We start from the raw sequence: 25,423 nt of genomic DNA, 5'->3' as shown, positions 1-25,423 counted from the left end.
CCCACTTGTCTGCCTTGGGCCCCTCGCAACAGCACCGGGGGGTGGGAGGGGCACCTCCTGAGCGTCCCACCACAGGCCTTGCCCGCGTCCTGTGTGACTCACACCCAGGTGGCTGGCCGAGGCCTGCCCGGAGGGACACTGCTTTCATAAATCAAACTAAGGCTAACACCACACTGGGGACACTTTCTACAAAGCCTCTTGTCGAAGGAGCTACTGTGCGCTCTCCTAAGGCAGGTTCCCTTGTGTTTTTCACTTTTGGGACCGTGGGGCCAAGGACAGCATCACCGCTTCCAGGCTGGGTGGGACGCGGGAAGGGTCTGGGGACAGGAGCTGCCACACCCACCCACCAGATCCCTCTCTGGAGTCCTCCAGTGGCATCAGGAGCCTAGGCAGCGTTCCTGCTCCGTCTAACCACATCCACCAGAGCACGAGGAAGAATCAAGACGCAGACGACGAAGTGTTTTCTACTGAAACTGTTATTATTTGCCATTAAGAATTGCAAACTACACTACGAAGAATGAACAATATTCTCTTCAGTAAGCCTTTTTCAGAACACATGAAACAAAGGTCCCCGTGGGTCAGGCCGCCGCCCAAGTCCCCGGTCGTACCAGCAGCAGGGGCTGCCCCAACACCCCCCGGCCCCCAGCCCACGGCGCGGCGGCACATTGTTCGTTCAGAGAAACGCAGTGCTGGAGGAGTGGAAACCAGCCAACCTTCCCTGCTCCCCCAACGCTACCTCGTGGACGGGGCGCAGGAAACAGAAGAAAAAAAGAAAATCACTTAGTGGGCAACACGCGGGCCGGCAGGACGTGATGCGTGCTCCAGCCCTGCCCGCCCGCACAAGCAAGGACTCGGAGGTGGCTGTGTGTGGAGGCGCTCTGGGAAAGGCCGTCACCTCCACCCGAGCCCCCCAGAGCCCTTTTACACTTCGGTGGGACAGAAGCCAGTCTTCCAGGACGGACGGCAAAACCGAGTAGGAGTGGTGCAGTTTGAGCCCAGAGTACGCGGGCTAAAGGCCGCAGGTGCTGACATTAGTGCTGAGAAGGGTCCGGAAACATCTCCAACTGGTACAGAGGGATGGGGCACCGGGCTTGCACCGTAAAGCTGTGGGCTTTACCCTCTGGCCCCAAACCATCTTAAAGCCTTGGTGACCGGGAGGAAGGCCCCGGATGGCAGCATGCTGCGCTCCCCACACCACCCGCCAGGCCCCAGGGCCACAGGGCAGCCCCTCCCCTCACCCAACCCGGACCCGGACCCAAGAGAAGCTGGCGCGACAAGCAAGCAGCAGCACGCAGGGCGTCTTGAATGCCGGGACCCGCAAAGGAGGCATGAGAAAGGCGCATCCCACCCGGGTTTGACCTGCAGCTCCGGGAGAGCAGGCATGTCCCTGTCCTAGTGAGTCACACACATGGTGACATCTTTGGATTTCCACCACGCCCCACCACTTTACTATGCTCCCCAAAGCAAGAAGAACCCTTGCCAGAATCCTTCCAACCTGATCTCCCACTGAGGTAGCCCTTGATAAGCAGGCCAGGCAGAGGCCGCCGCCGGCAGGGACCAGGCTGAGTCCGCACGCGTCCTCCCTGCAGCTCTTCTGAGAAGACTGACTTGGGACACGCCCCACAGAAATTCATGTCCTTGTAACTTCGAACAGGACTTTAATTCCAAAGCAAACCCAGAACCGAGCGCCCAGGAGGAAGCAGGGCAGAGGCGACGCGCGAATGCAGGGCTGGCAGTGTCGCAGGGAGAACTCTCGGAAGTGTGAAAGGCTCTGCTCTCAGGAGCTCCTGACCCGGCTGCCCTGGGCCTTCCCGCGGGCCGCCCTTCATTTGTGCCTGGTAGCCCGATGAGCCCTCCGGGCCTGCGCAGTCCCAGGGCTCGCAGGAAGGCCTCCGGGACAGGGCAGTCCTCCGTCTGCGGGCAGAGGCGCACGGGGCAGGGGCGTTAAGCGGACGGGCAGGCTGGATGGATGAAATGTGGCGGCGCCACGCGCCCCGAGACAGGGCCGGGCTCGTGAAGGTGCCCCCGGGGAGGGCCAGTGGAAACCGTCCCCCAACTCCAGGATTTTCAAAGAGACAAGATTTCAAAGTCTTCATCTTCTGAATCGAAGAATCTTTCCAGTCGCTCTACGTCAGAAGAGTCTAGAAGAAACAAGACAACACCCCATCAGATGCCCTGTGCGGGGTACCCGGGCTGTGGGGATGGAGAGACCCGCGCCTGTGTGTGCACCACCCACCACGCCCTGTATCTGGCCCGCTCGCCCTCGCTGCAGCAGGAGGCAAGGGGACACCAGGACTGCCCCGCTGAGGCATCGGCCTCCTGGGCTGTGGGTCTCAGCAGGCCGGGAGCTTCAACTGGCGAGGGGAGGGCAGGAAAGAGAATCCCACAGGCGCGTCTGAAAAGAGAACACGCTCCTTGGCGGAACACAGAAGGAAGGGGCAGGGGCTAGGAGGGCAGGGTTTCCCGTCCCACGAGGGGGTGGCACCCCCTGTACCGTCTGGGGACTGATGGGACATCTGTCCCGAGTCTCCAATGCGGCACCCTGACTCCCTTCTGGTTTCTGACAGTGGGCTCAGTCACCATCCTCCATGATCTTCTTGGAGGGACAGGGACACAGGCCCCATCAGCGTCACAGAGACCGATGGCTGCATGAACTGGATGTGCTCACGGCCTTCCCGCTGAGTCCCGGGTCTCTGTGTGCCACAAGTGATTCACTTCAGGGAAACTGAGGGCCTGAGTGAGGGAGAAGGCCCTGGGCCTAGAGCCACTGAGCAGCAGGACACGGAGCCCACCTGTGGCCCGCCACTCCAGGGCTGGCTCCCGGGCTGGACCTCACAGAGACACTGGGCCGCCTCGGAGAGCCTAGCACGTTCTGGCTCGCAGGGACCCAGGGGGCCGCGTGAGGAGCACACCCGGCTCCACGCTCGGGGGCCAGGTTACCGCGCGTGAGGCGAAGGACAAGGCAGCAGACTGTGCTGCTGCCAGCTCGGGGCCCAGACAGGCTGTTCGGCAGCACCCCGGTCCCACGCACACACACCACCAAGGGGTCACACCCTGGGCTCATACAAATCTTAAAAGTCAAAAGCAACTGGAACAGAACCTGGGAGAAGCAGAGGACAGAACATCGCACAGACCACACCACACCCGGAACAGCCGTGTCCCCACCTGAGACAGGGCCCTGTGGCGTCCAGACTCACCTAAGGACACGTTTAGGACGTCGGGGCAGGCCAGGTGGGAAGGCTGCTGCTCCACCAGCTCGAACATGGGCAGGGCACCTCCGAGCAGCGACAGCTGTCAGCAGACAGAGCTGTTAGACACAGCCATGGGGGTACAGCCTCGTGCCCCCGCCCAGAGATCAGCACTGCCAGCAGGGGAGACCGTGGATGAGGACGGGGAGGCAGTCTCGGAGGAAAGGCTCTCTTGGCCCTCTGCTGAGTCTGCCATCATCAGGCCTCTCCGGTCGCTCCCATGGAGGGCGGCAAACCACAGCCCTGGGGGCAAACTCCACTTGCTGCCTCCCCTCGTGGCCACAGCACTGACAAACCTGAGACCCCCTGCCCAAGGCTCACGAGCAAGGTCTGTGCCCACGTTCTCTACACACAACGAGGTCGATGCCACAAGCCACACTGCGAGCCCTGCGCCAGGTGCCGAGGGAGGTGGGACCCCAAACTGGAGACCCCGAGACAGCCTTCCCCCAGCCCAGCCCACGTGCGGGGACCCGCCACCCACCTGTCTGACTTGTTGGCACCAGTCATCAAAGTCGTCCTCAGTCTTACAGAAGAACCCCTGGAAAAGAAGTGACCGTGAGCAGCACAGAAGCCATGTGTAGTTTAACGGCCTGGCCAGTGGCACACACCACCAGGACCCACAGCACGCAGCACAACTCAAAAAGTGGGCCTTCCACCCACTGGAACCTAGATGCGGGGAGCCCTGAGTCCCGCGAAGAGTCGGTGGCGATGGCACACTCCTAGAGCCATCGCACACAAAGCTCCGACACCTGGGATATGTTACTAGAACTCCAAGGGCCACCAGAACTACAAGTGTGATCATGGAAACGGGCGCCCCGTCACACTCCAAAGACCGTCCACACTGCCCTGGGCTCTGGCGAAGGGACACAGGCAACATTCTGCTGGAAGACGGGAAGCTGGTTTCTCCTGAGGAGCCCTCTTCCTATCAGGTGAGGACTGGGGTCACTCCTCCCCGCCCTGTGTCCACATGCCCGCTGTCGACCACACTGCTCGTCCAGGCTGCTCTACGTCCACACGAACACCAGCCCCGGTCCGCTACGGAGACGCACTTCTCGGCACAGCATGTGTCACGCTTGCTGGACGGGAACTCAACCCTCCGAGCTCCGGCCAGGCCCCGCCACCCTCAGGCGTCTTCCCCGGCCGCCAGCCTCAGGACGCAACACGAACCCACAAACTCTGCGTCCGGAGAGATCTGTTTCAGGACCGGGATCTGCCCGGTCGTCTGTGAGTCAGTTAAGCACTCCCTGGGGGACACCATTCCTTCCAGGTGTTCCTGCCCCGTCCCCATCACCTGCATTTTGAAAGCACATATGTGAACCACAGCCCAAAATTCCACCTTGCGATCAGAGCAAGGAAGCTCGTTCTTAGGAATCATCTCCCACATACCTGACGTCAAAAACTGAAAAGTCAAACCCAAATCCCCAAAGAGGTGGCGCAGAGCAGGGACTGGAGTAGACTGCCGCTATGTTAAAGGGCCCCGAGGAGCTAAGACGTTACTAACCCTTCTGTGCCCTGTGCCCTCGAAGCCACGTGAACGTGACACCTACTCCAATACACTGAAAACACATCCTAGAAGCGGACACCTGGCCTTCCATCCTAGAAGAGCAGGACTGAGCACGGACCGGCTCTGAACGCCGGCCCCACGGTCCGAGGAGGCAGGATGGGCGGGGACGCACCACGGCAATGGACGGGTCGAGCTCCCCAATGCTCATCCTGCTCGGCGGGTGCCGGCAGTGGAAGCTCTCGTCCGCGATGAAGCAGCTGTCGGTGAGCTCCACCGCCGGCTGCGTCGTGTGGGGGTCCAGGTAGATGAGCTCTTCACCTGGGGAGACGACGGGGAAGTCAGCAGAAAGGCAGCAGACTGGGGTCCCACTCGGACGTGCCCCACGGACTCCGCGTGGCTGGATACGCCAGGTTGGGAGAGACGGCAGGCAGAAGACAGGGTGGGAACCAGACTGCTGGGGAGAAGAGGGTACGTGGGAGGCCAGCACCCGCCAGGTGGGGACACAGACCCCGCACAGGAGCACACTGCTTTTTAACTGGACGCCCTGGGTCAAGCCAACGCCCGAGGACGTTTAGGTGGCCCTAAGGACTCCCTCTCCCCCAGCTTCTGGCTGACTAGGGCATGCCCGCAGAACCGCCACTCACCAGCGTAGCCGATGAAATAGTGGGCGCTGTTGGGCTTCCCGCCGATCACTCCCAGGGACTGCGGCATCATGAAGCAACGCTGCAGGACGGAGCGGAGGGGGGGCGGCTGAGCGAGCCGTGGAGCGGCCCCCAAGCCACCCGACCGCAGGGCCCGACGGGGTGACGGGGGAAGGACAGCGGGAAGACGTGGTCCCACAGAACTTAGTTAGGAAGTAACCTGCGGCTGCGTCCAGGAAAGCTCCACGTAAGCGGTGGGGCCGCGGAAGGTACAAGTGAGGGGCAGTGGGAGGTGGCGCGGGGACGGGTGAGAGGGGCCCGGGTGCAGGGCAGACGGGGCGGGGGCGGGTGCACCGAGGCTGAGTGCTGCCAGGGACCGGAGGCAGGAGGAGCAGAGACTGCAGGGTGAGCGTGGGGGCCAGCGGGAGAGGCAGTTGGGACTGCCCGGGTGGAGGCCAGGCGTCCCCAGTGGGGATCAGAGGGCAGAAGGGGCGGACGTGGCGGCAACAGCAGTTCTAACGTGAACTGGTATTTCAATCCCCCTGCTGGTCGGCGAGAAGCCCCACCTTCAGTGTTTCCACGTAGGCCTCGTTGATGTCCGTGAGCCCCAGGCGCAGGGGGATGAGAAGCACCAGGGGTCTCCAGGGTGCCGGCCTATCGGTGACCTCAGCTCCGGCAGGGAAGCCGTTACAGTGCCGGCTGGAATCCGCGGAAAGCGAGGCGGCCCCCGCACACGGAAGGCTGCCGCTGCACAACCTTCCTGAAAAACAGATGTGCTTTCAAGGGCTGAACAGAAGCAGACAGAAGTTTACCCAAAAGCAGCAAGTACATCGTTACTAAGTCACAGGAAACAAGTATAAAAAAGTCAAGAGCTTAGTAAAACCTGAACCTGGAAAATAAGTCTAAGATTAATCCTGCCGTCCACAGACGGAAAAAAAGAAACATTTTCTACACGTGTTCAATTTAAAATCGCTGTCACGAAATAGTCTCAAGCGAAACAAAGCAAACACCACCGTGCATCCCAGGCAAGCAACGACAGCGCCACGGATGGCGGCACACCGCATGGCCCCCCCCCCGCAAGGACGCCATCGAGGAACAGCCTTGCTCCTCCCTCGTAAACATGGAGACGACTTATTTCTTCTAAGCGCACTGCTAATCCTTCCGTCAGTGTGCTACCAAGGGGGCTGGTGGCAGGGACAGCGACACTCCAGGGGCCCCAGTCCAGCAGGCACCCAGGCCGTGGTTTCTGAACACCTTTCCCTACTAAATGGAACCAGGGCTCCTCGGAGAAACCGCTGATCCCAGGCCTGGGGCAGAGAAAGGACGAGATGGGCCAGCCACCTTGCCAGCTGGCAAACCTGGAGGGAAGGATGGTTAGTTACAGAAGCCACCATTCCAGGAAAAATCCTTGACACAAATTCAGTATCAGCCCCGGAATCCCCACTCATCACAGAGAAGCAGAGACACAGCCCCAGCAGGGGACCTGAGGAAGCGTCACTGATGGGCAGTGGCCTCCGCTGTGGTGCTGAGGACAGCCCGGAGGTCCTGTTCTCAGCCAAGATGTTTCCCCAATCTAATTCTGACGAAGCAAATAGAGTGGGGGGCACTGTACCAAACGGACCTGGGTTCTTCAAAATGTCAGTGCTATGAAAAACCAAGAAAATAAACCAAGAGGGAGAACGTTCCAGATCAGAGAAGACTGCACAGCTGTTGTAACCACACACAACACAAGACCCTCGACCACAGGCCGGAGTAGACCAGAGAAGGCCAGGGTGGTCAAGCAGTGGGAAAGCAGGTGTGCTGACCACTGACAACAGGGGATGCAGGAGGGAGACGGATGGCTGCATGAACACAGGACTGGAATTTCTCAAAATGCACAGTTGGAAAATGAAAGAATGGGAATGGGAGGGACTCCTTGCTGACTATACCTTTATCACTAGCACTGACCCTCACATCGGCTCAAGAAATCACGGAAGCAGGGCCCATCATGGCGGCACGTGGGGTTAGACTCACTGAGGCTGCATGCAGCCCATGACATGGCAAATGTCTGGGCACCCACGGGTCACTCGGTCATGCTCCCTTCACATTCCCACCACGTGTAAGCTCTCTGTGAGCCCACCCGTGATGATGGCTGCACACCACCTGCCGCCTCCTCAGCACGCTGCCCTGGCCCTGCCAGCACCTGCTGCGGCAGCAGGACGAGATGGCTGGGCCAGCGGGACCGCCTCTCTTCAACAGCAGCTACCGCTACCTTCATCCCGACGCTTCCAAGTGTCCGTCTCTGCAGCTGGAAGTGTCACTAAGAACATGCGTATCTGAAGGACACCCGGTTAAAAACCGGGAGGTGTTCAGCTGTGAAAACGCAGGCTCCGGCACAGGGACGCTGTCCTCCTGTTCCTTTGCGGTCACCCGTCCTCGCCTCCTGGAGGCTCCAACCAGTCTCCTCTGCCTTCTTTCTGCTGCCAGGGTCTTGGCCCAGCGCGCTTTCCGTGGCGGACCTTTGTGCGCACTGCCACGCTGTCGTCTTCCATCTGTAACAACTCCTCCCCCCCAGTGTCTGCTGTGCTCACGAAGCTCTAAACCCATCCAGGCCAAGCACTGGTGGAGGCTGCTCTGGGGGTCCCGGCTGGCCCCCCAAGGACAAATCCTTAAAAGGATTTGTACATTTTACTCACATTTTCAATTTAAATTTTCTAGATGCTTCAAAAATTATATAAAAATAGAATGACATTCCACCAGCAAGGCTCCCCCCGCCCAGCACTCTACCCTGAAATGGACAGGGAAGGCGGAAAGCCAGCACTTCCGCTAGGGAGCAGCTCTGGAGACCGGGACAGCCCTGGCTTGGCCGGTATTAGTTCCCCACCACTTGCTTTGGTGAACCGGAGCTTTCTCTCCCACACCTGCAACGTCGGGCAGCCGTGACTACAAAAGTGGCTGCCCGCCTGCCTTGGACGAGGCCTGAGGTGTCCCCCCAACCCCCCTGGGGCTCCTAAAGCCACAAGCAGTTCGCACAGCCATTCAGAATCCCCTCCGTCTACCACTCACCTCACTAAACTGTGCACAGGACCCCAGGCAGGGTTTTTGGTCCCAGCGTCCTTGCTGGTTGTGTACTGATGCTATTCTTCCTAAGTTGTCCCTGTGACGAGACGATCACTTCTGACTCAGGAGGGGAGGAATCCAGGGCCCTGACCACGGCCGGGCAGCCACACACACCCCACCTAGGAGCCTGTTAAATTTGCAGGCCCAGGCTCTCCCCAGAACAGACCCATATCCTCCTCAGACAAGCCCCAAGTCTGCACCTTATCTCCAGCAGCACTGCTACAGATGACCTAAGACCCCGAGAGCCAGGGGCCGGCATCCGGCTGAGTTTCCTCCAGGCACCCCAGCACCTCCCCCCGGACCCCCCCAGGAATGCAGACTCTGGGAAGGAGCCTGTCCCTCACTCCTTCCTGGCACCGCACCATTGAGCCAGCCTCTGAGGGCAGGCTGGGCAGGTGACTGGGTCGGCCCTGAGGTTGGTGGTGTCCCCAACACTGGAGGAAAAGAGAAACGGACGTGTACTGGGAGATGAGCAGCCAGACAACAGAACACTGTAACGTCCCTGACAGAAGACGACACTTTGACAACGTGCAAGGGCTGCTCTGAACAACAAACGCTGGAAGGAACGGCATCTCCACGTCAGTAGGAACGGCTTCCAAGTGGTTTTTCTCCCCCCGTTCCCTGCATGTTTCCAGTTTCCCACGTTTCACAGAAATTTCAAGAAAACGTGAGAAGGCAGAAGGGAAAAACACCCCTCCTGGAGTTCGAGTCCCTGGTTTGTCAGCTCTTAGGGGGACAGGGTCAGAGGGCACGGAGGGAGGGAGGCCCATGGCTGGCTCCCCCAACTCTGCGCAGACATGGTCCCCAGGCTGAAGAAGGGAAGGGCCGGGCAGCAGCGGGGAGCAAGCCCGCCGTGTGCTCCTCGCCTGCAGTCAGGACGCGAGGCCTCCCTCCAACTGTCAGTCAACCCCCACGTGAGCACGCTCAAAGGCTCTTTCTTAGGTAAATTTCAAAGCAAGGCAGCAGCAAATATGTGGAACTTCAGTAAAACTGGAGTAGAGGGAGCTCGGGCACATTCTTTGGGGAAAAGGTATTCCTAAGTGAAAAACTAAGACATTAAATTGAGTTTTGTCAGCTTGGTTGTATAACAGGATGTGAACTCCACAAATTCAAAACTCACTCACTCACTAGAGGGCATTTACCAAACCGAGCCATCATTTTCCTCCCGGACTAAAACTTCAGCATGCCTGGACTCCTTCAGGTTTCCTTTGGATCCTTCCAGAAAGAGGAACAGAGCTATGCTCCCCTTTCCTGTTACCCCTTCGCTAGAGATGGTGCAGCTGAAAACTGCTCTTGGCTTTCCTGGGGAGCACGATGTCCGTGAGGGGCTGAGGCAGCACTCCTGCACAAGTTTTTGCAATGAGGACACAAAGCCAGTCGGGGTAGGACGTAGCCGAGCTCTGCAGAGAGTCTGGGCCCTTCCCCTTAGCCTGCTGTACGCTAGACGAGAACGAGGGGTCCCCTGGCCCGTGTACGGGGCACCGACCTGCACGCCCGCCGAGGCCCCTCCGTGGGCCAGGGAGCTGCTCCGAGTCCCACCAGCTACAACCCCTGCACTCTTGTTCACTTACTGATGTCCTCCATCACCACCGTGTTGTCCATCGCTATGTGGACTGCCAAGGCGCTCCAGGTGTCGAAGACAGCCAGCTTCCTAACAGAAAGGGGGAGGACACACCAATAACCCTTCACATTTTAAAAACGTTTCACTTCCGCGGGGCAAGCGAAGGAAAGAGCGGCAAATGCTCCAGCAGTTCTTGCAGATGAGAGAGATCACAGCTGAGACAGTCAGGGCCACCGACGGGAATACAGCCGAGGCTGCGGCCTGCTTCTTCCCACCGTGGCCCAGTACTCCTCCCATTACCCCCAGCTGCCATGTGTGGACAGGGTCCCTGCACAGCAGCCCTGCCCACGGGGCGTTCTTTCCTGGGAAAGGGAGGACAAACCCTGTCTCAGATACACCCCAGGTCCTGCCAACTCAGGCAGGCCCAGCACCCCACCCCCCGGCACCTTCACACTCTGCTCCACCTCACCCCCAAAGTGAGGGACTGACAAGCAGTTCTAGTTCCCAGAGAAATCCGTGGTTTAACAACAGCAATCGGCCGCGGGAAAGAACCCCGGTCAAAGACTCGAGCCTCTGAAAGACAAGTGAACTAAAACCAAAGGTCTAACGGGAGAACCTGGTCCATCTGGGGACGCAGGTAGAGGGCATGGGGCATCAGGCCAACCACACAAAGCCCCTCCCCCGTGGAAAGGCCAAAATGGTGGCCTGGGGAGCACGTGCAACAGTCCGCTGGCTGCCCCTCTCTCTCACGCCTGCTGAAGGCCAGGTACTGGGCTGGAACCCACTGACACACAAGAGACAAAGCAGCCCCCCCAAGACGCTAACATTCCAGACAAAAGGCAGGCAATGAAGAGTTACTGTGGGTAGCGAGCACCATGAAGAACAACAGAGCAGTAGCTGGAGCGTGACCAGTGCAGGTGCACGAAGGCCTTGGTGCGGGGAAGGGCGGGAGCAGGTGCAGAGGCCGTGGGGCGGGCGTGTGCGAGGAGCACGAGGTACAGCGTGCCTGGGAGTGAGCGCAGGGCCGGAAAGGGAGGCACAGTCGTGCCTCCACCTGCAGCTTTCCCTGGAGTCAGCTGGGAAGCCTGAGGACGGTTCTAGCAGAGAAGGGGCAGATGGCCGACATGTATTCCATGAAGATGATGCCTACTGGTATTTTATTTTATTTTTTAAGATTTATTGATTTAGGGGCACCTGGCTGGCTCAATCGGTTAAGCACCTGACTTTGGCTCAGCTCATGATCTCAGGTTCCTGGGATTGAGCCCCGCACTGAGCTCCACACTCAGTGGGAAGTCTGCTTCTCCCTCTCCCTCCCCACCCCCCACCTGTACATGTTCTCTCTCTCAAATAAATAATCTTTAAAAAAAATTCATTGGTTTACTTTAGTGAGAGAAAGTGTGTGCACAGTGTGGCGGGGGGGGGGGGGGCTGAATCCCNATCCCACAACCCTGAGATCATGACCCAAGCCAAAATCAAGAGCCGGACACTTAACTGACAAAGCCGCCCAGGTGTCCCATTCGTATCTTAAAAGAGACTCAAGATGTCAAAGAGAAAAGGAAGACCAACAAGGAGGCAGAAGATGGCACTTGGACAGGGGTGAGGACAGGGAGGCAATGAGCACTGGTTAGAGTCTGGATGCATCTGGATGGGATGTGCTGAGAAAAAGAATCTAGCACGACCCCAGTGTCTGGCCTGAGTTTCTGGAAGGACAGCACTGCCATTCCCTGTAGAAGGAACAGGCTGGGGATGGGGAGAAGGGTCAGCTCTGGGTTCTGGCTGTTAGGCTGACACACCCCTCAGACATCTAAGGGTTGCTGCTGGGCAAGTGTGCGCACTGAGTCTGGAGTCTGGGCACAAATCTGCCCTGGGGGTGTGACTCTGGGAGCTGTGCCATGCAGACCATGGCTCACACTGGTGCTGGCAGAAAAGAGGCCAAAGGCCCAAGCCAGCCCCGCAGTGCTCACTGGGGGGCAGGGAGGGCCTGCAATGGAGCCATCAACTCTCAACAGGGACCAGAGAGCATGACCGTACGGTCCAGGGTTTCCAAGAGAGAACACCTGCGTCAAGAGCCACCTGCTGGACGACTGAGTAAACTAAGGACCGAAACCTGGCATTGAGATGGGACTAGATGGACGGCAACCACAAAAGGAAGTGCTTCAGAGCAGAATGGGGACAGCAAGAGCCCATAGGCAGGCCACGCCAGAAGACCCATGTGCAGGCATGCACAGAGACCACATACACAGACCATGCAGCCATACCACACGCATGGACCACAGAGACCACGCAGATGACTGATGCAGGCCACGCACAGGCTACGAACATGGACTACACGCGCAGACCACACACACTGACCAGACACTGACCACGCAGGGAGACTGACTGTGCAGAAAGACTCTGCTTCAAGGCGTGCGCGGCTGGACCCAGGGTTCGTAGGGGCAGTGGTAGGGGCTGAGTAAATAGGGGGGCTGGGTAAGGGGACAGAAAGACAGTGGGCAGGCTTGGGGCTCAGCTAGAAGGTGGATTTATGAGAGAAAGTAGCACCCTGGAGGGTCCGGAAGAAGCTGCCAAGAGCAGGCAGATGGAGAGGGTGGCCCTTCACTGCAATAAGGAGAAGTGGGCTTGGGGAAAAAGGAGGGGGAGGGTGGGTTCAGACACCCTGAGCGAGAAGCCTGGGAGACAGGGAGCAGGCGGCAGGTACACAGGTCAGGATGCGAAGGGAAAGCCGCAGCTGCAGACACAGGGTCAAGGCGGGGATAAGCGGGCTCAGCACAGAGGCAGAGGCCCACAGCACCCACACAGCACTGTCACTCCAGACCAGTGTCAACCTCCCGGACCATCGGAAAAGCATCCGAGTGGATGGATCCACGTGACAGACACACACAGAGGCCCCATCCAGTGGGCACCATCTGGGTGAGGACACTCCTCTATCGGGAAACATAAATTCCACACCGGAGAGCAACGGGTGCGGCCACCTCTGAGGACGCTCAGGAGGGCTGTGAGGGGAAGACTAAAAGACCCTTCACTTCCTTCAGCAACAAAGACTCAGGAGAGCCGGAACCCACAGGTCATGCTCACGCTACCCCAAGGAAATGGGAGGGATGGGGCTTGGCACATACTTGAGCACCTGGGCAACGGTGTTGGGCCCGTACCACTGGCCAATGGACTTGCCCTCGCCAACTCCCATTTGTGCTGCAGGAAACAGATGAGATTAGTGATGTGAGTGCCCCCCTCGCCCCTCCCCCCCCAGAAGAGGCTTGTCCTGGCAGCAGAACGTGGCGGTGGGAACACTCCACAGGATGCCTGGACAGGCGCACCCACCCCTGCCTCCAGCAGGAGCCCCTGACAGACCCCAGGGCGCTTCCTCCAAGAGGGACAGGGGCCGCCTCAAGATTAGTCCCTCACTACAAGCCGGGATCCCAGCCCTTCAATAAGGACCAGGATGGCGGAAATTAAATGGCTCAAAGCTATACCTTTACTTCCTTCCGTGTGGGAATGAGACGGTCAAAACAAAGAAGCATTTAGACTTAGTGAGGGGCGCAGAGAGGGATGACCCCTGGAGATGGTGGCGTCCCACCTGCACAGCTGCCGCGACGAGCAGCCCGCACACCACCACATCCCCACAGCCCCCGCGGCACAGCAAGGCCCGGGGTCTGAGTGGCCCGGCCCACGACAGCAGCCTGCAGTGGCTACGGGCCAGAGGGACCAACAGCCTCACGCCTCACACGCCCGACACTGAAGAAGCGCTCAGGGGGACCCAGTGACTCAGCCGGCTCTAAGCAGCGGGGCCTGGTGCACTCGGCAATCTCCCACCTATCTGGTGAATGGAGTAGTAACTGTCCTTTCTGTCGATGAATGCATTGAGGACATTGAAGTAGCTATCCGGCTGCCTCTTCCGCTGCGTCCACCTCCAATCTACGGGAGAGACGCAGAAGTTCGGTTTTACCAAAAGAGGAAAAAGAAGCCTTCACGTTTATAAAACACTCAAGCCACAGATGAAACCCTTTTTGAATCTTTATCTAAAGTTAAAAGCCACATTGTCCAGGACTCTAAATGCATATATGCTAACCCATCAAAAGAAATCCATACAAAGCAGAAAATGGTTTCAGTGATATAAAGTTAATTCTAAAAGACAAACATTCATCGGTATTCTTTAAAATCACTTTTTTAAATCAACGAAAACCAGTGGGTCGCCCTCAAGAAAACCCTGAATCCCAGTCTGTGTGCTTTGGGTAACCTAACCCCGCAGCCCATTTGCTTCCTAAGAATGCTGCCGTCCTCGGTGTCGTGACTTACCTCGGCCTAAATGGCGACACACCAGGGCCTGGGCAAAGATCATCTGTCCGCACCGCAGCATGCAGCCCCAGCCCGTGTCCGAGGTGGGGCCGGTGCCCCCTGTCATGCGGACAAAGAGAGAGGCCTCGCCGTCAGATGCCTCAGCAGGTCAGGAGTCCACTGGCAGGAGGCCTTGGCCCTAGCACGCTTGGGTCAGCCCTACACCATGTCAGCTCCATCTCAGGTGACAGGCCATTTAGAACCTGGTCATGCCAAGGGCACATCTGACACGTCCTGTCAACCCCTCGAAATGGGCAAAATACATGAACAAGTCAGTCACAGAAAATTAAGAATGTCTGAAAACATATGAAAAGACACTAAGTCTCATGAGTAATCTAGGAAACTCCAAGTCAGATACAGAGGACCTTTCCCCAAGCACCAGAAGAGCAAAAACGCAGTTGCTGGGAGAGTGGGCCTGGAACGCAGGAGGGCAGAAACATAACTCAGGGGCGGGTCAGCAACAACCCTCAGCACTTAAGTACACACGCCCTGGGGTCCATCCAGGTCACGCCCACCACCAGGGCACAAAAGGATGCCGACACTGGGCACCACAGCTCTGCGTGCACTCCGAGACAGGCCCCAGCATGACAGGAGACACCCCGACATCCTAAGTACCCACAAGGCGAGAGGCACGAGGCAGCGGAGGAGCCGAGACGCCAGGGCCAGTGCAGCAAGTTGCAGTCCCAGGTGCCTCCACCATTTCCCTGCAGCGTCACCGCGGAGCCTCGGCAGCCCCTCCCACACACGTGGGTGGACAAAGCACCGAGGGGCAGAGTGGGAGGGGTGGGGGACAGGCGAAGCACAGTGCTCAGGACGTGCGACAGCTCCCCTACAAACTAGTCACCTCTCCGTGGCTAGGGAAGGGAAGACCATGCTGGCCCTTAGCGGCAGGCACCTTCTTCCTCGATGACTTTACCAAACAATACAAGGCTCCTCTTAGCCCATCCCTGCTGTGAGTCCAGACAGCAGACCTGCAGGGCAGTGGTGTCCCCCCCCCAGCACTGCACAGCACACCTCCACTGCCAGGTGCTTCTCCAGGGCGGAGCAGAGCCCTTGTGGCAGGAACGACATCCCGGAGCACAGTGGACAAATCCCATCATTCACTGGCCCGTGGCGGCACTGGCCTCGTCTCCCTACCCTGCAGTGTCCCTGAGTGTCAAGCTCACGGCTGTCCCGCATCCACCCCACTTCCAGAGAACACAGACAACTGCATCTTGGGGAGGTGCCTGATGGAGACCGGGCACCAAGGGGGGGCCGCAGCCCCCTGCTGCCAACCCTCTGGTCTCAGGTTTGCCAACTTGCAGAGCCAAGGCCAAGAGCTGGGGCCCCTCCTCGGTCCACCTCCAGGGTCACAACGATGAAGAGCCACTTTGAATGGGACGTACATTAGTGCGACGTGAAGACATGGCACATCTACCTTGCCTTTCAGCTCTCCCCACGACTAAGTGTGGGACACGGCAGAAACGGTGATGGACACAGAGCAGCGGCCTCCAAACATCTGGGCCTACAGTCAGAAGCACGCTGTGACAACCGTGACCCAGGACAGCCTTCGATGTACAGACCAAAGCCTCCTGAAGCCGTGTGCCGCCTCACTGGGGAGACACATGACTTCACGCTCCATTCTGCTCTACGCTTTTAAATGATGCTTTTGACTCATTATCCTGACTTTTGGATTCCAGTAAGAAACCAGGACCAGCAGTCGGAAAATCCCTGCCCTCAGGAGAGTCAGGAGCTCTGGGTTTGGACCCTAACTCCTCCACACCGGGGGCGAGACCTCAGCCGGCTTACATCACTAGGGTTACCGTGAGGTCTGAGATGAAGTGACAAGGACCCGCATACCAAAGTCCACACTATACACCCAAGTTTTCCTCCTTATAAAGCCCGTATCTACTATCACATGTTGTAACCGATGGCGTACTTACCAATGGGTGGGAAGTTTTTCCTGTATGTAAACCAAAGTCTGGATGCCACATCAGACAAGATCTCATCCTTTTCTAGGGATTGTTTAAAAGAAGAAAACACACACAGCCTTAACTTCGCAGATCATATATTACAGGGAATTAAAAGATAACTATTATTACCACCACATGCTTTCGGTAGACTGAGCCCCGAGAGCGCAGCAGGCGACACGGCGAGTACCTGTGAAAATGCTGTATTTTCTACCCAGTATCCACACAGGCTCTGAGGTCTCCGGGAAATCTTCAAATTCAGCAAATCGAAGAGTGTCGTAGGTCAGAGTAGCTATTGAAACCAAACACACATTGATCCCGCTTTTATAATTTCGTAAAACAATATGAGAAATCATTTCTTGCATTTCCGAGGACAGAGCTGTGTGTAATTCTGCGTCTCGGCAGGGCTGGGACAACCACCAAAGGCGCAACCGCAAGCCATGGGGCAGGGGCTCCCGAGCCTCGCCGAGGCCGACATGACGCCGAGGCCGACGGCGCCAGGCCAGGGCAGGCGAGTACCCGCTTCGGGGCTGGTTTTAGACTTCACCCTACAGGACAAGAGTAATCCTTACATCTCAGTGTGAGGGGCGGCCACACAGTGAATAGAAGGTGGATTCAGTGTCCCCCAGGAGCAGGTGTCCGGAGGCCGAGGGGAGGGCAGGTACTTCAGGGGCAAGAAACACAAGGTCGGGGACAATGACAACCAGCTGTGGAGGGGCAGGTACTATGCGTGGGTGGCACACAAACCCCCAGAAACAGATCCTTCTGCAAAGTCCATGAGGCTCCTGCAGCTGTTCTCACTTCAAGATGCTCCTAGAAGAGCACAGCCACCAGCTCCCACCACCTAAGAAGGTCGCTGTGCATGGAGCTAACAGGACCCAAGCGCCATTTTATTCTGTGTTGCTTCCATTAAGAAACTAGAGAGGCCCAGTGTCCCCCTCTGTCCTTGGAAGCCGGCTGAGGAAACCCTCTGTACACGGTTCCCGGACTCAGCAGAGCACAGACCAACACCGGCGAGGCGAGAGGCACAGTGTATCCCGGTCCCCCAACCCTTCAGCTGCCCCTCACAGAACCCTAAACACACAGTTCTCATCTGCTGCCTCTCAAGCCTCAATGGTACCTAGTCATTCGTACCCTTTACCTGCAACTGCCCAGGTAACTTTGGAAAATCAGTCATGATAGTTTCTCCCACATCGGAATTTATTTTTTAACAACAGCCCCACCTTTTGGTAACAATGACATATTAATTTTTAAAAACCCGAAAACTACAAATATTTAAAAAATCATCTGCAGCTTCACACCCAGCAAGGAATCTCCTTCCAGAAGCCTCTGCATAGATCCATAAAGGAAACCATACCACACCCGTGATTTCCTCATCTCTATTCTCTCAACGATGATAGTCCGTCCACACAGACACAGAACTCCAGCAAATGTCTCACAGCACCCCGAGGCACCAACGTCCAGGCCATCGGTAATTCCCACACCCTGTCTAGGTGCTCCTGACGCACCCCGTGTGAGCATCCCTGCGTGCCCTCCAGTGCTGTGCACAATCCCTTGGGGATGCTGGGGGTACAGTGCGGGCTCCAGCACCTGGCAGTGGAGGTTCAAATCCTAGCTGGAGCACTCCCAGGCTGGAGGTGCTTTGGGCCCCTTGATCCCTCAGTGTAGAAATTTCCTTATTCATAAAATGGGGGAAAACATAACAGGATGCCCTCACAGGCAGCTGCAAAGCGTCCATGAAACCCTCCCCATGAGGCGTGCACACAAGCTGGCAGACAGAAGGGCACCAAGGTCAGCCGGTGTCATTAATATCGAGGACGCAGAAATGCAGGCTCAGAGGCGTGCAATTTTACTACACCAGAAAGGCTACACTGGGTGCGCAGCTAATTCCCAGGCCCAGGGTTGGGAAAGCAATGCTCCATGAACAAAAAACCCACAGCAACCGGAGACCCTGCGTTTGATACTTCAAGAATTCCCTGGCTGTCAGGAACCCAGACCCAGCTCTGCCTTTTTTTTTCACCTGAAACCTGACAGCATCAGGGCGGTCCGGTTGCTTCCAGAACAGGCTGTGCTGCCCAGGGCGCCTGAGCATTGGCGGCGCTGGGGGCCCTCACTCGCTGGGCTTCCTGCAGGGGCTCTGCTCAAGGTGTCTGACCTGACTGCTTCCACAACGCCAACGAAGCTGCTCTATGCACAGGAACAACCACAGTCCAAGTTTATCTCCCTTTTTACGTAGGATTACTTGTTTCTGCATGTGATTATCAACACTACGTTGGAGTGAATTCAACTACCATCTTCTCGGGGAGCTGCAAACATCATGGTGTTTCTGTTCTTCTCTACTGTCAGGACCCCTGGACTTTAACTGATCCGCAGATTCAAACCCAAACATTTATGTTCAAGGAAAAAGGGTGTAAACAAGTCGTCTGACACTAAGTGCCAGCACTGCAGAATCTTAGCCCTCCTCCTGCCCTACGGATGGTCAGGACCCCTCGAAGGCCACAGCTGTGAACTAACGACGCAGACTCCGCTAACGACCCCAGAGGGCTACGGAGAGCTGTGCGCGAGCATCTCGCGCGCGCCCTGTGCCAGAGGGGTGCGGCACCTGCCAAAGGATCACAACCCTCCATCAGAGCCGGGAGACCTTTGAAGTTGAGAGGTTTTTCATTACTGAGGTGGCAAAATGCAAAACAGGCGTACTTCTTAGGTTTACTAGCAAACTTTATAGGCAACCAAGCCAACTTCAGAGGGAAAGGAATAAGAGAATGTCCTATTACGTTAACACCTGATCACCAAATTTCCTACGACGGCTAACCAAATTACGGGTGGTGTGGCCTCAGACTCTTTAGTGCATCAGCCAAAACCAAGCAAGGAGACAGACACACCTGAAGGGGATGAATGAGCAGGAAGTGACCCCGTGCCTGCCAGCGGAGCAGGAGCCTCCAAGTGAGGGTGCGCACTTATCATCTGCGGGCTCCCCAGGAGCGCGTCCACGCCCACGTCCCGCACGGCCCTCACGTCACTGCTCCTCCTGCCTCTGCCCCTCCAGCTGACTGCGCGTGTGAGCCGCTCCCCCTGGACCCCGCTCCTGATGGGTGCGGGTCATATGCGCCTCTGAGCTGGCTGCAGACACAGTGCCCCCACAGCACGGCAGCTTCCTCAGACAGGGACCGTGTTCCCATCGGTCCTGGGGGACGCTGCGCACGGAGTGTGTCTGGCACACCTACTGAATACAGTCCCTGCTGTGGGCAGCCCGAAGTCTGACCCTCACTTGGTGGTAACCTTACTGTGCCTCAGTTTTCTTACTGGGAAGATGGGAACAGCTGTGTTTCCCTCCGGGACAGTGTGAGGAAACATGACAAGCTTTGCCCCACGCTGGGCAACAGTAAGCACGTTTCAGGGTGGGTCCCCTGGGCGTCACTGGAACGGGTAAGTTGGTGCTGCCACAGTGTGCAGCGAAGACCAGTCTCCACACTCTGTAACAGGTGTGGCACCCAGTGCGAGCTACGCAGGAAACTCCCCCGAATACGCGATCTACCTCACTAAAGCTGCATCTAAGCAACAAGCTTCCATCACAGGACTGGGGTGTAGAGAGCAGAAGCCAGCCACCCAAGACACTTCACAGGCTAGTTCGACGTCCGCAGGCTGCAGCCCTGGAAATGGGCACACACAGTCCCATGGACCCGTAGCACTTTTTTTTTTTTTTAAAGATTTTATTTATTTATTCGACAGAGATAGAGACAGCCAGCGAGAGAGGGAACACAAGCAGGGGGAGTGGGAGAGGAAGAAGCAGGCTCATAGCAGAAGAGCCTGATGTGGGGCTCGATCCCGTAACGCTGGGATCACACCCTGAGCCGAAGGCAGACGCTTAACCGCTGTGCCACCCAGGCGCCCCACGTAGCACTTCTGACCACGGAAGCAAGTGAAGGACTTCTCGTCCCTGTACAGCCAGCACAAAGTACTATGCAGCAGAGCACACTGACACCTGGAATGAACGCCACAGCCTGGGCGCCCTCATGGCTCCCTCGGACGGAGGCGCTGTTCACTCAGCACAGGCTGCCTGCACTAGACCGCCAAGCTCCTGGACCTTCTAGACCTTACTCTCCGATGGAGAAAGATGTTTTTCTAAATACCATTCACTCCTGACGTTCACTTTTCTCATCTCTACGAAGTTGTTTTTGGAGACAGCCCACTTGCTAGCTGTAGGATGCACGGCCCTGGCCCCCTGCCGCGAGGTCGGACACAACTGTGGGCTCTACCCCGTGGGGCGGGAAAGTAAGGCCCGTGCCAGGTTCCAGCGACGCGTGCAGCACCTCCCCTTCCTCCTTTTCATACTATTTTAAGCCTCACTATCTACAGGATGAAACTAAATCTCCCTTGCCCCCTAAAAAACACCACTTTTTTTTTTTTAAAGATTTTATTTATTTATTTATTTGACAGAGAGAGAGACAGCCAGCGAGAGAGGGAACCACAAGCAGGGGGAGTGGGAGAGGAAGAAGCAGGCTCCCAGTGGAGGAGCCCAATGCGGGGCTTGATCCCAGGACCCTGGGATCACGCCCTGAGCCAAAGGCAGACGCTTAACAACTGAGCCACCCAGGTGCCCCAAAGAAACACCACTTTTATCATCAGTATTAATTTAGTCAAAACACATATTAATACTTCCATAGAACAAAAAACATTATAGAATGCCAATTCAGAAAACAGTTCAACAGAAAATCTAGTACTTTTCTATTTTAAAACTAAAGTTCACAATCAGTAATGTCCACACAAATCGGCCAATACGGAGGAGGCTGAGACTGACCTACAACTCTGTAAAAACTGACCAGCTTTCAAGGGGGGCTTGAGGCCAGTGGCCTCTGCATCCTTCCCAGAGAGCTCTGTCCCAAATTAATTAGGCCTCAGAATAATTTTATCATCAGCACAGGTGATATTGTATCATATGTGAAGCAGTTCACACACCTCCTGAGTGAAAAGGGGTCAAATCTTGAAAAGAATGCCAGTCTCCAGACTCCCAGGAAATGGTTTTAACTTCCACTAAGAGGACAAGCAGGACAAGCGAGGCTGTCAGGTGTCACCCACCATAAGAACGAGGCTCTTTCAGAGGCACTCTCCCTCATTTGGTCACCTGGGTCCCAGACCCTTGATTTCCCACATTTTCCTCCACGATGTCTCTGACCACACCCGGAAGGGGAAGCAGAAAGCCCTTTAACAGTATGGTAATTCCATTAGAAACAAATGTTTTAATATTATTAATCTGGTAGAAAAATAGGGAATTGTGCTCAATGAAGGTAACCATTTTGTCTCCACTCAGTACCAATCACACTGCAATCTACCCAGGGAGAACCACAAAAACACGCACCACTACATTTCTTTTAGAGCTTACTGTAAAGCATCACTTTTCAAAGATATTTTCCCCAAACACCTACAGCTTCTGAGAGAATATGCTTTATAAAAAAATCAGAAGAAGGGTTTTCCCTTTCCTTTAGAACATGTTTACACTTAGGGGCGCCTGGGTGGCTCAGCCAGTGAAGTGTCTGCCTTCAGCTCAGGTCATGATCCCAGGGTCCTGGGATTGAGCCCCACATCGGGCTCCTTGCTCAGTGGGGAGTCTGTTTTCCCTCTCTCTGCCGCTCCCCCTGCTTTCGTGCGCACTCCTCTCTCCTCTCCGTCCAGTAAATAAATAAAATCTTAAAAAGAAAAAGTTTATGTTTAGAATGACAGCTTTTCAAGTAGTTACTTTTAAAAATCCTAAATAGTTTTCATGAAGATGTTGGCAGTTCAGCTCTAAATGAAAAGGAAGGAACAGAAAGGAAAAGCACCCAGAATGTCAGCTAAACCAGAAAATACCGCACTCGTAAGCACACTGGACAGAACACCACACTGAGTCCCAGTGCCCCGAAGGGGTCAGCAGTCCCTTCTCACCACTGACACTTTACACACTAACAGACTCTCCAAACTCAAGTTCTTATAGTACAGGAACATGTAAGTTACCATTAATCCAAGTTCTGCTTCCTCGATTACAAACCACATGCCAAACACAACTGAAACCCTGGAGACACAAGCTCGAGACACGGGCTCTGTCCTCAAGGGACGGACAGCACAGCCATTTACTGCGGGCACCCACGGGCTCCTTGAGCGCGGAGTGTGTTTTCACACACAGTGCTGGAGGCTTGGTGGAGAACACAACCAGCCTGTAGTCTGCGTGCCACCTTCTGGACCTCTCCACGCCAGCCAGCAGCCCTGGGTGCCCCTCCCAGGCCCCTTCTCTTTCCTCCTCCTCTCAGACCCTCAGTGACTCATTCAAAGCAGCTTTCCACACACTTTGACCTCGAGTCCAGGCCCACGTTCTCAGATCCAGGCCCGTGGACCCAAAGCCTCCCTGAACATCACAGCAAAGATGTCTAACAATAGTCAGCACGTACAAAACCAAGAGCTCCCCCACCAAGCAAGACCTCCAAAGTCTTCCCCACCAGAGGTTCTCAATTCAGGCCATAAACCTCAGCAACATCTTCAATGCCTCCCACCACCCCATCACTTCCAGTCTGTACACAGTCCTGATGTCTCAACCCTCAAACACATCCAGAAGTCAACCTCCTCTCTCCACCCTGAGCTAAGCTTCCAAGTCCTTGCTCTTGGCTTACTGCAACAGCCTCTTAGCTGGTCTCCTTGTTTCTGCCCTGGGCCCTCTGCAGGACATGTAGTATGTTCTGGACAGCGCAGCCAGAGTGAGTCTGCTAAACATACATCCAGTCACGGCACTCCTCTACTCAAAACCTCTCAGACTCACCAACTCATTTAGAATCAATAAACGCCCCAGTCCTCACTATGACCCAACCAGGCCCCATGACTAGGCCAAATTTGTCTCTCTGCCCTTAGCTCCTACTTCCATCACCACCACCTGTGACATCCTGACCACAATGGCCCACTTGCCCTTTCTCCTGCACTGCTTTTGGGTCTTGGTCAAAACTTACCTCTGTCTGCAGTGAGATTTTTCCTGGCCATCCTGGCTATAATTCCAACTCCCTCTTGCTTGGCTCACATCACTCTCCCACATGAGCCACATGGTTTTTGTCTATTTTGTTCACTTCTGTAGCCCCAGGGTCTAGAACAATGCCCAACACAAACCTCTCATTTAATAACAAATGTAGTTTATTGAATGGATCACTATAAAAACAACTAGGAACTGCGTAGGACTTGGTCAAGGAAGGCAGACTCTGTAAGGAGTTCAGGGATCAGAGAAGGCTGCACCATTAATCACCCTAAAAAGATGTACAGCATCGTGTCAGAAAAAAACTTTCCGCCACAGCCTCCAAGTACATATATATTTTCATCAGCATCAGCAGTGGCCTTCAAATGCAAACACTTTTTTCTACTTTGAAATACTCTTCAACTTTAACATGACGATTTTCATGTTTAAGGTAACATGACCACCACTGAACTGTGTTTTCCACCTTACCTAAGTCTCTCCTACGAAAAGTCTGAAGTATCTGAGCAGCGATAACTTCAAAGAAAGTGGATAAATAGTTCTATTCCTTTCTCCACCCCATTTCTCCAGCAAAACACTCTCTGTGGTTTCTCTTTTTTAAACAACCTTCACAAAAAATAATCTGGTTAGCATGCTTCTTTGGGAGTCGGGACTACTGGTTGCTCCAGCCAGATGCAACAAGTCATTGAAATACTGGCCACACAGGTCTGCATTCCAGTTTCCAAACTGAGATTTCGGTAAATTTAAGTTGCCGCTGCCAGGAGAAGAAAGACAAAGCAAACAAAGCCATCCAGGATGACAGGTGGAATTAAACCAGGTGGCGGTGGGGGAGGAGGAGGCGCTTGCCGGCAAATCACTCCCTACAAGGAATGAAAGGACTAAAACTGCCCTGGGATGAGACAGCCCGTGTCTGAACACTTTAAAGGCTACTGCACAAAGACCCAAAACACTTTGTCAGCAAAAATTAAGGAACTGTCCCCTCTGGAACAGAAGCATGATAAAACAGGCCTGAACGCCACATACGCACATATTCCCACGTGTACACGGACACCCATGTACACATACTCCCTCCCGCCCGCCACGTACTTTGCATCAGGACCCCAAAAAGTTAAGATATGACAAGATGAATTCAGTTTCTCTCTTCAACTACGAAAAGGAAGCTTGGATGATCTGGTCACTGAATTAAAAAATTTTTTAAAAATGCGTGCGCTATGAGTGCTGGGAGCATGTTTCTCGCCTCCAGCCTCCCGATGTAACTTCCTAAGAGTTAAAGAGCTTCCACCCTTAATGCTTGGGGCGTGAGGTGGGGGCAGGCACAGCATTCTCCGGCCGCCGGTTCCGGAGCCAGCTCCACCCGGCGCCCCTCCCGCCCGTCTCGGATACCACGCTGCCCCTGGTCGTCCGCGCCGGCCTTGGGCCTGTCGGTGGGAGCCCGGGCGAGGCGGGCCAGACTGAAAAGGCGCCGAGACACGCCAACAGCCGCCTGTCAGACCCGCGCCGGCCTTCCCACAGACGCCGTCCCCGCCCCGCTCGGCGCCAGGGCCGGCTCCCACTCCGCAGCCCCGCGCCCATCCCGCACCCACGCCGCGTTGGGCGAGACCCCCGCTGCGGAGGGACCAGGAGGGCGTCGCCCGCGGGATGCCCCGCGCCCGCTCGGCCCTCACCTGCATCCATCTTCCCTCTCCGGCCGCCGACTGAGAGCGGCGTCGCTCCGACGGTTCCGCAGCGCGACGCGACGGGCCGCTGCCGGGGCCAATCCAGGCCTAGCGGGCGCGGGCGGGGCCGGAAGTGCAGGAGGAAGTGCACGTCCGCCATCTTGGCGTACGGCGGGGCCCAACGCCGAGGGCTGGGCTCACGCGCTCGGCTCCCGAGCGGCCGGCACCGTTCGCTCGGGGGACCCCGACAGCGACCCGTGGGGGTAGCGGAAGCAGTTGCGGGCGGGCGGCGGGGCCCCGGAGAGGGCGCGTTAACCCGACGTGCGCCCGGGCCGCCGGCGCGGCCATCTTGCCGTACGGACGGCCCGGAGCGCCATGCCACCGTACGGGACCGCCGGCCTGGGGCGCCCCCGCCCACCCCCGACGCCGCGAGCCGCGGGGCGCCCCGCCGC

General features: G+C 56.5%; 1 protein-coding gene across 5 annotated transcripts; it reads right to left on the bottom strand.

Moving 5' to 3' along the window:
* Positions 1 to 458: 458 nt before the first annotated feature.
* ATG4B (autophagy related 4B cysteine peptidase) lies at positions 459 to 25,262 on the bottom strand. Of its 5 annotated transcripts, XR_004623711.1 has the most exons (14): positions 24,981 to 25,262; positions 16,525 to 16,626; positions 16,308 to 16,379; positions 14,347 to 14,445; positions 13,864 to 13,965; positions 13,170 to 13,242; positions 10,064 to 10,143; positions 5,960 to 6,153; positions 5,397 to 5,475; positions 4,796 to 5,070; positions 3,730 to 3,786; positions 3,198 to 3,291; positions 2,237 to 2,693; positions 459 to 2,141 (listed from the first exon to the last, which is right to left on the bottom strand). XR_004623711.1 is itself a non-coding variant. In XM_034655594.1 (13 exons), the coding sequence occupies exons 1-13, from the start codon at positions 25,129 to 25,131 to the stop codon at positions 2,068 to 2,070; spliced, it is 1,452 nt and encodes a 483-aa protein (XP_034511485.1). In that variant the 5' UTR covers positions 25,132 to 25,258; the 3' UTR covers positions 459 to 2,067. The 5 variants fall into 5 exon arrangements, 4 of the variants coding, with proteins under 4 accessions (XP_034511485.1, XP_034511487.1, XP_034511488.1 ...); XM_034655594.1 differs by lacking the exon at positions 2,237 to 2,693 and having other exon boundaries at positions 24,981 to 25,258; XM_034655596.1 differs by lacking the exon at positions 2,237 to 2,693 and having other exon boundaries at positions 4,832 to 5,070; positions 24,981 to 25,256.
* Positions 25,263 to 25,423: the final 161 nt, after the last annotated feature.

Source organism: Ailuropoda melanoleuca, chromosome 2 (assembly GCF_002007445.2).
Source record: "Ailuropoda melanoleuca isolate Jingjing chromosome 2, ASM200744v2, whole genome shotgun sequence".
NCBI classification, from domain to species: domain Eukaryota; kingdom Metazoa; phylum Chordata; class Mammalia; order Carnivora; family Ursidae; genus Ailuropoda; species Ailuropoda melanoleuca.
The sequence above is the reverse complement of the archived record's forward strand: the minus strand, read 5'-3'. Positions and strand labels throughout refer to the sequence as shown.

Excerpts from the sequence above, each read along its gene's own strand:
- ATG4B (XM_034655594.1), bottom strand. The coding sequence starts at position 25,131 with ATGGCGGACGTGCACTTCCTCCTGCACTTCCGGCCCCGCCCGCGCCCG. Across the intron at positions 14,446-16,307 it reads GAAAAACTTCCCACCCATTG|GGGGCACCGGCCCCACCTCG; the intron begins GTAAGTACGCCA and ends TCCGCATGACAG. Across the intron at positions 10,144-13,169 it reads ACCGTTGCCCAGGTGCTCAA|GAAGCTGGCTGTCTTCGACA; the intron begins GTATGTGCCAAG and ends CCTTTCTGTTAG.